The following is a 12,985-nucleotide window of genomic DNA, read 5'->3' as shown; positions in this document are numbered from 1 at the left end:
TGTCCCTTGTCCTACCACTCCAAGCCCTCCTGCACAGTCCCTCCTCAGCCTCCCTTCCTTCATCCAGGCCTGACAAGAGGAGATTCCCTGGAAGTTTGGGTTCATTTTGAGCCTTGGCTAAAAGTGAGGCTGCTTCCCTGTGCTTGAGGAGGTGAGATGCAGGCTGTGGTTGTGGGAGCTGGACAAATGCCCTTGGAAGGGTTGAGCCTTTGAGCAGATCTTCCTGCTGGTGTCCAACCTAAATCTCCCCTGCCTCAGTCTCAAACCCTTGTCCCACCACTCCAAGCCCTCCTGCACAGTCCCTCTCCAGCCTCACTTCCTTCATCCAGGCCTGACAAGAGAACATTCCCTGGAAGTTTGGGTTCATTTTGAGCCTTGGCTAAAAGCAAAGCTGCTTCCCTGTGCTTCAGGAGGTGAGATGCAGGCTATGGCTGTGGGAGCTGGACAAATCCCTTTGGAAGGGTTGAGCCTTTGAACAGTAAATCAGCAGGCAGAGCATTTAGAGCAGTCTTATGTTGAACTGCTGGTGAGTAAGGCTGCTCTGGGACACTTTACTGCTTGACCTGGGGCTTCCTTGGCTTTCAGCAGCAGGGCCTGACCTCCCACCAGCATTCCTCCTAATTGAAGGGAGTTGTCTCTGTCACTTCTCATTTGCTTCTCCACTTGCTGAGCAAATGGGGAGGGCTTTTTGCCCTGTGACTTAGCTGTTGATAGTGTTACTCATCTTGTAAATGGTTTGAGGTTAGTTTTGAGGTTGAGGACTGGGCAGCTCAGGATGAGTAGTCAGTACTGATAGTAGCCCAACTCTTGTTTCCCACTTTGACTTTACCAATGCCCCCAAGTAAATGGTGGAGCACCAGACAGAGGCTTTCAGCCTCAGTGGTCCCAAGTGGGCAGGCACCCAAAAGCTCTGAAGTTGGTCAGAGAGGTTTCTTTGCTTCACCTCTTGTGGTGAGGGAGGAAGGTGAGGTGTGCAGTGAACACCTGATTGCTTAGCTGAAGGATCAACCTTGCAGGTGCTTTGCCCTGCTGGTTTGTGATGTGGCTCAGGGCTGTGTGCTGCTGCAGCAGCACTTTGACCAAGAATGAGCCAGGTCATGTTCCTGGTGCAAGCCTTAGCTTGGACTTGCTGCTACTGCTAGTGGTGGGAGTTTGCTGCCTGGCCTTTATGAGTGCTCAGAGTGCTACTGCTCAGCTAACAACACTGAGATTTCTTAACTGCCCTTTTCTCTCTCCCTCTCACCTAACACTGAGTTTCTTCCCTTGCAGATTTCTGTGCCATTCGTGACCCACTCTGCACTGAATGACTTCTCTTTTTTTTTCTTCCCCTTTTCCTCTTTCCCTCCCTCTCTACTGCAAGATTTTTACCAGTTTCTTCAGCCTCAACACAAAAACCAGTTTGGTGGAGCCTGCTGCAGTCAGACTGGACTGGGTTATGGCTACAAACCTGAGTGCAGCTTCCAGCAGCGAGATAGGAAGAAGCTAACCAAGAGAAGAAGTGAGGAGCTGCTCCTAGTGCTGAGTGTGGCCAGCTTGAGGTCACAGCATGGGTTGGGTTGGAAGGGACCCCCAAAGGTCACCCAGTTCAAGCCCCCTGCACTCCACAGGGGCATCCTGCCCTAGAGCAGCTTGCTCAGAGCCTTCTTGAGCCTGACCTTGAGTAGCTCCAGGGATGTGGCCTCAGCTCTTTGGTGCCCACAGGCTGCTGCCGGGGTTGGCAGTAGAAGGTGATGATGTGAAGCCCTGAGACAGGGAAGTCCTAAAACCCCCAAGCACCTTAGGGAAATCCTCTGCACCCTCAGGTGATTCCAGCCTGGAATGACAGGCTCTGAACTGCAGCTCTGTGTCTGTCCTTGCTCAGGCTCCCTGTTAACTGACTGATTTGATTTGACAGGAAGAAGGCGCAGGAGGCAGAGAGCTGCATTCTTAAAGGCCTCCTGTGCCCAGCTGACCCCAGGGCTGCAGATGAACCAAGGACAGTTCCACCTGGCAGCAGGACTGCAGGCTGCAGGTACCCTCCCTGCTCAACCCAGCTGCAGCCCCAGGCTCAGGCAGGACTCAGCACTGCCTCTGGCTGCTGCTGGCAGCAGCTCTGCTTGTGTCAGCCTGGCACAGGGAGTGGCTGTCTGCAGGTGGGAGTGAGGCTGATCACAGGCTGGCAGATGGCATAGAGCTGGGAGGGTTCCTCCCAGGGCATCTTGTCCAACCCCCTGCAGGCAGCAGAAACCTCCCCCTCGAAATCAGGTGGCTGAGGGCCACAGCAGGGCTGACCTGGGATGGCTCCAGGGATGTGGCCTCCAGCACATGCCAGGGCAACCTGTTCCAGAGTTCCACCTCCCTGACTGTGCACAGCTTCCTGCTGGTCATAGATCCATAGAATCCAGCAGGTTGGAAGGGACCTCCAAGCTGATCCAGCCTGAGCTATCAGCCAGCCCTGTCCACCCTAACCCTGCCCTGCCCCACTTTCAGACCCTTGTCCCTTGTCCTGCCACTCCAAGCCCTCCTGCACAGTCCCTCCCCAGCCTCCCTTCCTTCATCCAGGCCTGACAAGAGGAGATTCCCTGGAAGTTTGGGTTCATTTTGAGCCTTGGCTAAAAGTGAGGCTGCTTCCCTGTGCTTCAGGAGGTGAGATGCAGGCTGTGGTTGTGGGAGCTGGACAAATGCCCTTGGAAGGGTCGAGCCTTTGAGCAGATCTTCCTGCTGGTGTCCAACCTAAATCTCCCCTGCCTCAGTTCCTAGCCTTTGTCCCTTCTCCCACCACTCCAAGCCCTCCTGCACAGTCCCTCCCCAGCCTGCCTGGAGGTCCCCTTCAGATACTGAAACACAGCTCAGAGCTCTCCCTGGAGCCTTCTCTCCACAGTGAACTGCCTCAGCTCTCCCAGCCTGCCATCACAGGAGAGATTCTCCAGCACTCTGCTCCATCTCTCTGGCCTCCTCTGGACCCTCTCCAGCAGCTCCTTGTCCCTCCTTTTCAGCAAGGATGCTACAAAACACAAAGCCAACACATTTAGCTCAGGTGGCTGTGAAAGGAAGCAGCTAAAGGCAGAAGCTTGCAGTGGGGATTGGCCTGGCTGATGTCAGGGAGGGAAAGACTGAGCTAAGCACAAAGCTTCCTGTTTCCCTGGGGCTCAGGGCAGAGCCACTGAGGGCAGTGCAGCTCTAGATTTGAGCCAAGGTGAGCACAGGTATGAAGAAGAGAACAGTTCCTGTTGCTGCTGTGGGCCAGCTCTTGGCAGAAAGGAGACTAGGAATGGATTCCCCTGAGTGCTCCTAGCCCTCTGCCTGTCCCTCTGCTCTCCCACTGTCCACTATTTATCTGTTGGAGTCAAAAGCTCAGTTATGATTTCATTGCAGATCTTCCTGAGAACAGCAGGGGAATTTTCTCTCTCCCTCACGAGGAAATGAGTAGGAAGGTTGGGCAGCTTAGGAGCCTTCCTTGAAAGGGTACAGAATCCTCCAGAGCTAATCCTTTCTCTTCCCAAAAGCCACGAGAAGTGCCCAGCTGCTGCTGCCTGGGAGGCTTTGCAGACTTCTCCTGGATGAAGCTGTGCTGTTCCTTTTGATTTCCTTTGCTGCTCGCCTTCCTGTTTGCAGACCTCCACCAAAGCCTCTCCTCCTGAGCTCCACCAAATAAAGAGCTGCCTCTTCTCTCTCCTAAAAGGGAACTGAGGGCCAGGAGCCTCCCTCTCGGTACAAGGAGAAGCTGCCAGCGAGCTGAGCTCTTGGTTCATCCCCTGCTGATGTGTGTTCTTTGCCCCTCAGGGCAGAATGCTGCCGGAGCTCCCAGAGGCACCGGGAAAGCTTCAAGCTCCAGCAGAGGTCACCAGGAGGTGCTCAGGTCTGCATATCTCAGCGAGGTGAAAAGGGCTTTGACCACAGACACCTACAGCCAGTTCTGCCAGGCCTTGCTGGCTTACAAGAGGACAGACAACTATGATGCTATGGTGCCAGTGATTGCAGCCCTCACCACGGAGAGGCCCCAGGACTTCCACCTCCTGCAAAGTAAGGGAGGACTTCCACATTGCTTTGGTGTAGTTTGAAAGTAGATGTTGGGAGCTCAGAGAGTGGTTTGGATTGAGAGAGACCTCCAGAGGTCACCCAGTGCAACCCCCTGCAGTCAGCAAGGACATCCTCCCCTAGAGCAGCTTGCTCACAGCCTCCTCCAGCCTCACCTTAGCATCATGGAATCAAGCAGGTTGGAAGAGACCTCCAAGCTCGTCCAGTCCAGCCTAGCACCCAGCCCTGGCCAATCAACCAGACCATGGCACTAAGTGCCCCAGCCAGGCTTTATTTGAACAGCTTCAGCCAGGAGGCCTCAGCTCCCTCCCTGGGCAACCTGCTGCAGTGCTCCAGCAGCCTCCTGCTGCACAACTTCTTCCTCACCTCCAATCTCAAGCTGCTCTGCTCTCATTTCAAACCACTGCCCTCAGCCTGTCCCTGCAGGCCTCTGGGAGCAGTCCCTCTGCAGCCTGCTTGTAGCCCCTGCAGGTCCTGGCAGGCTGCTCTGAGCTCTGCCTGGAGCCTTCTCTCCTGCAGGCTGCACCTCCCCAGCTCCCTTAGCTTGGCCTCAGAGCAGAGCTGCTCCAGCTCCTGAGTATTTCCAAGGCCTCCTCTGGACCCTCTCCATCAGGTCCATGTCCTTCCTGTGCTGGGGGTTCCAGAGCTGGCCCCAGCCCTGCAGGTGAGCTCTCAGCAGAGTAAAGTGTGAGGTCACCACCCATCAGTTTGCAAATGCTTCCACTTTTGGAGGTTAATTTGACCACTGGCAAACTTCTCCTCTCCCATCCTCTGGGAGGTAAAAGAAGCAGCAGGACAAGTTTGGTAAATCATTGGAAGCAAGAATACAGTGCCAGGGCTGGAAAATGTTCTCTCTGCACAGTTAGAAGTGATCTGATGGCTTTAAGGGAGCAGATCCACTCCTAACCATCAGCACCTCTGCTCTTTTCCCTTCTCAGTTGCTCCAAATGATTGCTTTGGAGAAAAGCCACTGCTGGGTGCAGGGTCTGGCACCTCTCCTGGCTCTGGGGTGCTGAGCTCTTGGGTGCCAGCCAGGTGTTGGGGGCAGAAGTGTCTTAGGTGCCAGCCAGGTGTTGGGGGCAGAAGTGTCTTAGGTGCCAGCCAGGTGTTGGGGGCAGAAGTGTCTTAGGTGCCAGCCAGGTGTTGGGGGCAGAAGTGTCTTAGGTGCCAGCCAGGTGTTGGGGGCAGAAGTGTCTTAGGTGCCAGCCAGGTGTTGGGGGCAGAAGTGTCTTAGGTGCCAGCCAGGTGTTGGGGGCAGAAGGCTCTTAGGTGCCAGCCAGGGTTGGACAGAAGGCTCTTAGGTGCCAGCCAGGTGTTGGGGGCAGAAGGCTCTTGGGTGCCAGCCAGGTGTTGGGCTGAGCAATCAGACTTTTGGTTCACTCTTCTCCTGCAGAGCTTTGCCTGGGAATGGTTCAGGACCTGTGGTGTAATTCAGTGTCCTTTATCATTCCTCTCAGCTTCCTCCTGGGGATCTCAGGGTGATGTTTCTGTTCTCAGGAGTGGCTTCTTCGTGGGGTGGGGGTTCCTTTTGTGGGCTTAATCACAAGGTGTGGAAGAAGCTTTCAGCATCTGAAAGGTGTAGAGAAAGCAAGGGGAGGGCTCCCGTTTGGTCGGGACTGCCTGCAGGGAGGCATCCTGTGCCCTGCAACGCCTCAGTTTCACTTTCTCCCAGCTGCCTGCAGGAAGTGATGCACACTCTGTACCCTGGGAGCTGCTTGGGGTAGGTCTGGTCTGTTGCCTATAGGGAATGCCAGAAACCTGCTGGCACTGACCTGGGTTAGAGGGCACAGCCTCCAGACTGGGAGGTGATAATCTCTCTCCTGCTGACTCAGCTCAGTCCTGACGCTGCAGTGGGAGGGGAGGGAACTATCTGGCACTGTGAGTCACCATCTCCCCCTGAGCACTCTCTTCTTGCAGAGTCAGGCTCTTTCTTGAGCAGGTGGTGGTGACCTCAGAGGAGCCTGGGCTAGGACCATCTGTCCCTGGCAGCGAGTCTCAATGGGGCTGGTTTTTACCCGGGGTTTCTGCCCTGTGTGTTGTGAATCCTTGTCAACCAAACAGAAACAAAGACATTTCCCCTTTGAAGCTGTCTGCTCAGGTGTTTGCTGCCTACCTGCTTTCTCTTCAGCACTTGGCAGGGCTGGAGCAGGGATCTGGAGGCTTAGCTGTAGAGAATGGAAGGATATGGAGGTTGAGTTGAGCGCTTAGGATGGAAAAGAAGAATCTCCTCTCTCTCCTGGCAAGCAAAACCCCACCCTGAGTAGCCTGCCAGCAAAGCCACTGAGTGCTCCAGCAAGCTGAAGGCCCTCTGAGGAGCCTGCCCATGGCCAGGGGCATTTCTGTTGCTCTGCCTCTGACAGGTTTTTCTCTTGGGCAGGGTTTTGCATGTTCGTGCGCCCTCACCACAAAGAGAAGTTCCAGCAGCTCTGCAGGGACCTGGCTGGGACGGACTCTGGGGAGGAGCAGCAGTGCCAGCAGGCCATGCAAGGTGAAGGCAGTGCTCAGAGTGCAGAGAGGCTGAAAGAAAAGGAGGAGGAAGAAGCAAAGAGCCCCATGCAAGGTCGGGAATGAAGATTGGCCTGGCCTGTGGAATGGGATGCGGTGCGATGCTGGCTGGCGTCCAGCAGCCTCAGCCCGGAGCAGCCAAGCCCTGCCTGCACTTGGAAGATCAAAGCCAGCTGGCCCTGGCCAAACCCTGTGCTCAAACCCAAACAGGTGTAAGATAAAAGGGAATGGGAGCTGAGAAGTGCAAGGAAGCAAGAATTAAGTGCCAGCTCCAAACTGTGTGATGGGCAAGGGCAGAGCTCTGTGCTTCTAAGAGGAGATGGGAGCAAGGCTGGATCAGAGCTCCACTTGGTCTAGGAAGAAGCTCCCCAGAACTATTTAACTGGGAAGAGTCCCTTTCAGTGTTTGAAACACAACCTTCTGTTACCAAGCAGTGTGGCAGTGAAAAAAAGTAGTTCTTAAGCTGTGTTTTAGCTTCTTGTACAATAAAAACTTCCTACCCTGCCTGCTGGTTTGTGTTGTGCTCTGAGCTCTACTGGGGTTTGGGGTTGCATTTTCTCACCACATGCAAGCAGGGTTAAGGTTGAGGTGCCAGAAGGAGTTCAGGGCAAGCTTTCCTCCTCCTGCTCTCCTTAAAAATAAGCCAAACTTGAGTTACCAAAGTCTGAAGTATTCATGTGAGAGGCCCCACAGGCTGTGCTTATCTTCACCCCAAAGCTGGAGCCAGCTTGGTGAGTACTGAGTGAGCTTCTGGGGGCAATTAGTACTCTGCTAGTCAGGATTAAAGCTAAATGAGCAGAGTGAGGATTCTAACACTGCCTGTGTTTGCTCAGGTGAAGCCAAGCTTAAGGCTCAGGTGCCAGAGAAGTTTTCCTCCTGTTCCACCCAGCAAATCAAACTTGAATTCCCAGAGTTTGAAGCACCTGAAGGACTCAGCAATGTGAGAGGCCCTACAGGCTCTGTGCCTCTCTTCACCCCAAAGCTGGAGCCAGAGTTTGGTGAGTACTGAGTGAGGTTCTGGGGGGAATTAATTCTCTAAGTCAGCATTAAAGATGAATGAGAAAGGTGAGGATTACCCTAACAGGTCTGTTAAATGCTGCCTGTGTCTGCTCAGATGAAACCAAGGTTAAGATTGAAGTGCCAGAGACAGCTCTGGAGGAGTTTTTCCCCTCCTGCTCTACCCAGCAAGTCAAGCTTGAGTGGCCAAAGACTGAAGCAGAAGAACCCAGTGGGATGAGAGGTCCCAGAGGCTCTCACCCTGTGCCTCTCTTCACCCCAAAGCTGGAGCCAGAGTTTGGTGAGTACTGAGTGAGGTTGTGGGGGCAGTTAATTCTCTGAGAGTCAGGGTTAAAGATGAATGACAGAGATGAGGATTGTAACACTGCCTGTGTTTGCTCAGACGAAGCCAAGGTTAAGATTGAAGTGCCAGAGACAGCTCTGGGGGAGCTTTTCCCCTCCTGCTCTACCCAGCAAGTCAAGCTTGAATGGCCAAAGACTGAAGCAGAAGAAGAACCCAGTGGGATGAGAGGCCCCAGAGGCTCTCACCCTGTGCCTCTCTTCACCCCAAAGCTGGAGCCAGAGTTTGGTGAGTACTGAGTGAGGTTGTGGGGGCAGTTAATTCTCTGAGAGTCAGGGTTAAAGATGAATGACAGAGATGAGGATTGTAACACTGCCTGTGTTTGCTCAGACGAAGCCAAGGTTAAGATTGAAGTGCCAGAGACAGCTCAGGAGGAGATTTCCCCCTCCTGCTCTACCCAGCAAATCAAGCTTGAATGGCCAAAGACTGAAGCAGAGGAAGAATCCAGTGGGATGAGAGGCCCCAGAGGCTCTCACCCTGTGCCTCTCTTCACCCCAAAGCTGGAGCCAGAGTTTGGTGAGTACTGAGTGAGGTTGTGGGGGCAGTTAAGAGTCAGGGTTAAAGATGAATGACAGAGATGAGGATTGTAACACTGCCTGTGTTTGCTCAGACGAAGCCAAGGTTAAGATTGAAGTGCCAGAGACAGCTCTGGGGGAGCTTTTCCCCTCCTGCTCTACCCAGCAAATCAAGCTTGAATTCCCAGAGTTTGAAGGACTCAGCAATGTGAGAGGCCCTGCAGATGCTGAGCCTGTGCCTGACTTCCCTCCGGAGCCTGAGACAGACTCTGGTGAGTACTGAGCGAGCTTCTGGGGGCAGTTAATTCTCTGATAGTCAGGATTAAAGCTAGCTGAGGATCACCCCAACAGCCTGTGAAGTGCTGCCTGTGCTTGCCCAGGTGCCACAGTAATTGGTGTGGCTTTGCTCAGCAGCTTTTGAGCTGCCTCCTCCTTGCAGAGGCTCTGAAAGCCTTTCAGTGTCTTCTAGCACAGTGAGCTAATGGCTTCCCGAGAGCTTTCTGCCTGCCTTTGCTCAACCACTTCCTTCTAAAGCCAGGATCTGACTTCAGTTCCTAAAGGGAGGGCTGGAAGCAGTGAGAGGCTGAGCAAGGCCATGGGAGGGGAATCCCCTGGCAGGGGCTGGGCTGCTCAGGTGGCTCCTGAGGCTCGGGGGTGGCTCTCTGGGCTGCGCTCTGTGTGCTGCCTGCAGCAGACTCGGACAGGTGGTTGCTGGACCTGAGTCATCTCTTCCCTCCCTTCCTCTCTCCCCCCCCTGCCCCTCCTGTGCCCTAGAGAGCTACGTGTGCCCTGGCTGTGGATCCGAGGCTGCCGTGCCCTATGGCTGTCCCTGCTGCCCCTGCACTCGCTGTGCTGCCTGCTGGAAGCACATCTTAAAGGTGCTCTGCCTCCTGGGGGTTGCCTTTTGCCAGGCACTGCTGGGGAGTTGGGTCTGGTCAGTCACAGAGTGTCAGGGCCTGGAAGGGACCTCCAAAGCTCACCCACTCCAACCCCCCTGCCAGAGCAGCAGCTCCTAGAGCAGATCACACAGAACACATCCAGGCAGGGGTTGGGTATCTCCAGAGAGGGAGACTCCACTGCCCCTCTGGGCAGCCTGTGCCAGGCTCTGCCACCCTCACAGGGAAAAAATCCTCCTCATGTTCCCATGGGACTTCCTCTGCCTCAGCTTCTACCACTGCCCCCTGGCCTGGCACTGGGCATCACCCAGCAGAGCTGGCTCCAGCCTCCTGGCACTCACCTGCACATTGCTGAGGTCACCTCTCAGCCTCCTTCTCTCCCAGCCCCAGCTCCCTCAGGCTCTCCTAACAGAGCTGTTCCATTCCCCTCAGCAGCTTTGTGGTACAGAGCTGTGTGAGCAGCTCAGGGACCTGGGCTCTTAGAGCTCAGAGGGCCCTGCCCAGCCCAGGCAATTCCTCTCTTCCCAGAGAGAAGCCCCAAATCCCACTGGAGGATTTGATCACTTCTTTCATCACATTTGCAAGGTCCTGGCAGGCTGGTGAAGTTCTGCTGGCTGCAAAAGGGCAAACATAGGGCAACTTGAGGCTGTGTCCCCTTGTTCTGGTGCTGGGTGCCTGGCAGCAGAGCCCAACCCCACCTGGCTACAGCCTCCCTGCAGGCAGCTGCAGGCAGCAATGAAGGAGCTGATCCTGAACAGCTTTTCCAACCCAAACACTTCATGATCTCCTGTTTGCTGCAGGTTGGGCAGAGTTGCACTGAAGAGATGTTACCTCTGAGCACTCTGGTTTTAACTTCCATGCCAGAGTCTGGTGGAGCTGAAGGACAGTCATAGAATGCTAGAATGAGTTGGGCTGGAAAGGATCTCCAAAGGTCACCCAGTGCCAGCAGGGACATCCTCCCCTACAGCAGCTTGCTCACAGCCTTCTCCGGGCTCTACTTGAGCAGCTCCAGCCATGGGGCCTCAGCAACCTGCTGCAGTGCTCCAGCAGCCTCCTGCTGCACAACTTCTTCCTCACCTCCACTCTCAAGCTGCTCTGCTCTCATTCCAAACCACTGCCCTCAGCCTGTCCCTGCAGCCCTTTGGGAGCAGTCCCTCTGCAGCCTTCAATCCTCAGGCTCCTGGAAAGCCCTGGCAAGGATTTTCCTGGCACATGTTTAGAATCTCTGCTGGCTGGGGGGGAGAAGGAGCTCCCTGGGGACTGCTTTTGGTTGGGCAAGCATTTATTATCCCACAGGGATTATCCCAGCTCAGACACTTTGGTGTCTGGGGGGGAAAACTCTCTCCCTCTGCCAGTAAGATGGAGTCTGGGATTGCTGCTGCCTCAGTTTAGGAAGCCACAAGATGAGAAGTGTTGTCTGTTGAGCAATTGCAGTGCCCTGCTCTTGGGGGGGCTGTGGATAACGCTGAGGTCTGGTTCTCTCCTTCAGCTCCCACCCAAGTCCAGTTTGATGGCTCAGAGCTAAGTCACTGAGGCTTGCTCAGCCTGAGTGGTTTTAATCACTGCTCTGACTGCACATCCCTCGGGCTGGGGATTAGGACTGTCTGATCTGCTAGATGAGACTGGTTCACGTTCAGGTGCCCGCAGGCATCCAGAGGAGGGCAGGGAAGGGCTGGAAGGAATGTGAGGAGGGGCTGGGCTGCTAGGAGAAAGGAGGCTGCGGCTGACCTCAGCTGCCCAAGGGAGGAATGTGGAGGAGGGAGGTGCTGAGCTCTCCTCCTTGGGCTGCAGTGGCAGGTCAAAGCTGTGCTGGGGGAGGCTCAGAGTGGCTGTCAGGAGACATTCCTGCGTGAGAGGGGTGAGCACACCCTGGTACAGGCTCCCTGGAGGGGTGCTCCATGCCCCAGCACCCTTCATAACAGGCTTCAGCTCTTGTCCTGCCCTGAAGAGGGCAGGCTGTGGAGTGAGGTGGGCAGTGTAGGTCCCTCCCAGCTGGAAGCATTCCTCTTCTGTCCTTTGGAGTTGTTTCCATTGGAAGAGACCTCCAAGGTCCAACCATCATCCTAGGACCATCACCATGGCCACACAGTTCTGGACCACCCCCAGGGCTGGGCACTGCACCAGCTCCCTGGGCAGGGCAGAAAGAGTTCCTAATCTCTCCTCTTCCCCTGGCACAATTCCAGGCCGGTTTTTTTGGACTCTCTTTTTGGAGATTCCCACCCATGGCTCTCTGTTGGGTGAGTCACTGCCCCAGGGGTCCTTGGTAACTAATCCCTTCCACGTCTGCCACTCACCTGAAGGAGCTTTTTAGTTACACTGAAACTGCCCAGACTGTGGCAGGGGAGAGCAAGTCCCTGGATTCCCGAGCAAGGTGAATCAGAGCTTTGCTGTGAGGGAGCTGGGTGCAGTCCTACGACTTGCAAAGATCAGAACACAGCAGAGAAACTGAGTCAGAGCTCAGCTCTCTGCAGCTCAGCTCTCTGTAGCTCAGCTTCCTGACTGACAGTGGCCAAAAAGAGATGGGAGGCAGAGCAGAGCAGGCACAAGTGGTGGTGGCCACACAAAGCTCTGTGCTCCACACCTCCCTGGAGGTGTTCAGGAGCAGCCTGGATGAGGCATTTGAGCACCCTGGACTGGTGGGAGATGTCCCTGCCCATGGCAAGGGCTTGGCACTGGATGAGCTTGAAGATGCCTTCCAACCCATTCTGTGTCTCTGGACCTTGGCAGAGAACTGCAGTGGCTGAACTGTGTCCTGTGCTCTGTTCTTGATCCTAGGTGGGCAAGAGGTGCCCAGAGTGCCACTGCCGTGCGAAGAAGAGGAGGTTACTTGAAGCCTTCTGACTTGAACCTCAGACAGGGACAAGTGCTTGGTGCCAGCAGCAGGGATCCCTGTGCTGTGTGCTCCAGCTGGGCAGAAGCAGGCTGAAGGCTCAGTTCACTCTCTGTGGCTGGCATCCTGCACGCCAGCACCTCTCACTTCTTCTTCCTGCAGAGGTGACCAAGTCTGCAGGGTCTCTGTCTTCAGCCACCAGCAGGAGACAGCAGAACGATGTCCTCTGTTGGGATTCAGCAGGTACCTTCCTCATGTCAGCCTCTAAGCTCTCCTCTGGACACTGCCAGGCTGGAGTTTGATATCCTGGAGGGGGTTGTGGCGTTCACTGCACCCTGCAGGCAATACCAGACCCTGGGAGGAGCCTGGCAGCAGAGCTGAGCTGGCAAGAGCCAGGAGCCCACAGTGCCCTTCCTCCCCCGGCCTGCTGCTGCTGGAGGAAGGGATTCATATTTGCCTGGCAGCAGCTGCTGCCTCCAGTAGAAGATCCTGGGGGAAAAATGATCTGCTGAAGAGAAATTGCCATGGTTGGGCAGTGAGTCTGAGCACTGCCTGGCAGCTGTTGGGCATTCCAGAGCCTGACCCTTTCCAGCCTGCTGTGGCAGCCTTTGTGAAGTGCTTCTCGGGAGCCTTTTGTTTTCTCCTGGGTGTTGTTCCTTCTGTTGTGCCTCTGTTAGCTGATGTTTGCTTCTCCAGGAGAGGAAGGGACAAAAGGAGTTCAACTGATGTTAAAACTCCTCAGTCCCTGCACTCTGTGAGCAGTTTGGGTTGCAGTGGTCAGCCTGAAGGGTTTGAATCCTTTTTGTATCTCCCAGTTGCTGTTGTAAGTCAACCAAAGCTTCCAATAAAGCCATTGGTGCCTGAA

The 12,985-nt window shown here is 55.0% G+C and overlaps 1 protein-coding gene across 6 annotated transcripts in view; it reads left to right on the top strand.

The window, feature by feature from the left end:
* The window catches only part of RTEL1 (regulator of telomere elongation helicase 1), a 65,784-nt gene extending 52,799 nt beyond the window's left edge, over nt 1–12,985 (top strand). Inside the window, exons 31-39 of one of the 6 annotated variants that reach the window (XM_064167653.1) lie at nt 1,361–1,498; nt 1,895–2,011; nt 7,356–7,520; nt 7,607–7,819; nt 7,922–8,107; nt 8,210–8,395; nt 8,490–8,666; nt 9,169–9,272; nt 12,066–12,985. In XM_064167653.1, the coding sequence (XP_064023723.1) occupies nt 1,361–1,498; nt 1,895–2,011; nt 7,356–7,520; nt 7,607–7,819; nt 7,922–8,107; nt 8,210–8,395; nt 8,490–8,666; nt 9,169–9,272; nt 12,066–12,131 (1,352 nt within the window). In that variant the 3' untranslated portion in view covers nt 12,132–12,985. The other 5 variants (XM_064167654.1, XM_064167655.1, XM_064167657.1 and 2 more) reach the window with 5 other exon arrangements.

Source organism: Pogoniulus pusillus, chromosome 29 (assembly GCF_015220805.1).
Source record: "Pogoniulus pusillus isolate bPogPus1 chromosome 29, bPogPus1.pri, whole genome shotgun sequence".
NCBI classification, from domain to species: domain Eukaryota; kingdom Metazoa; phylum Chordata; class Aves; order Piciformes; family Lybiidae; genus Pogoniulus; species Pogoniulus pusillus.
This window is presented reverse-complemented; position numbering and strand designations above follow the sequence as displayed.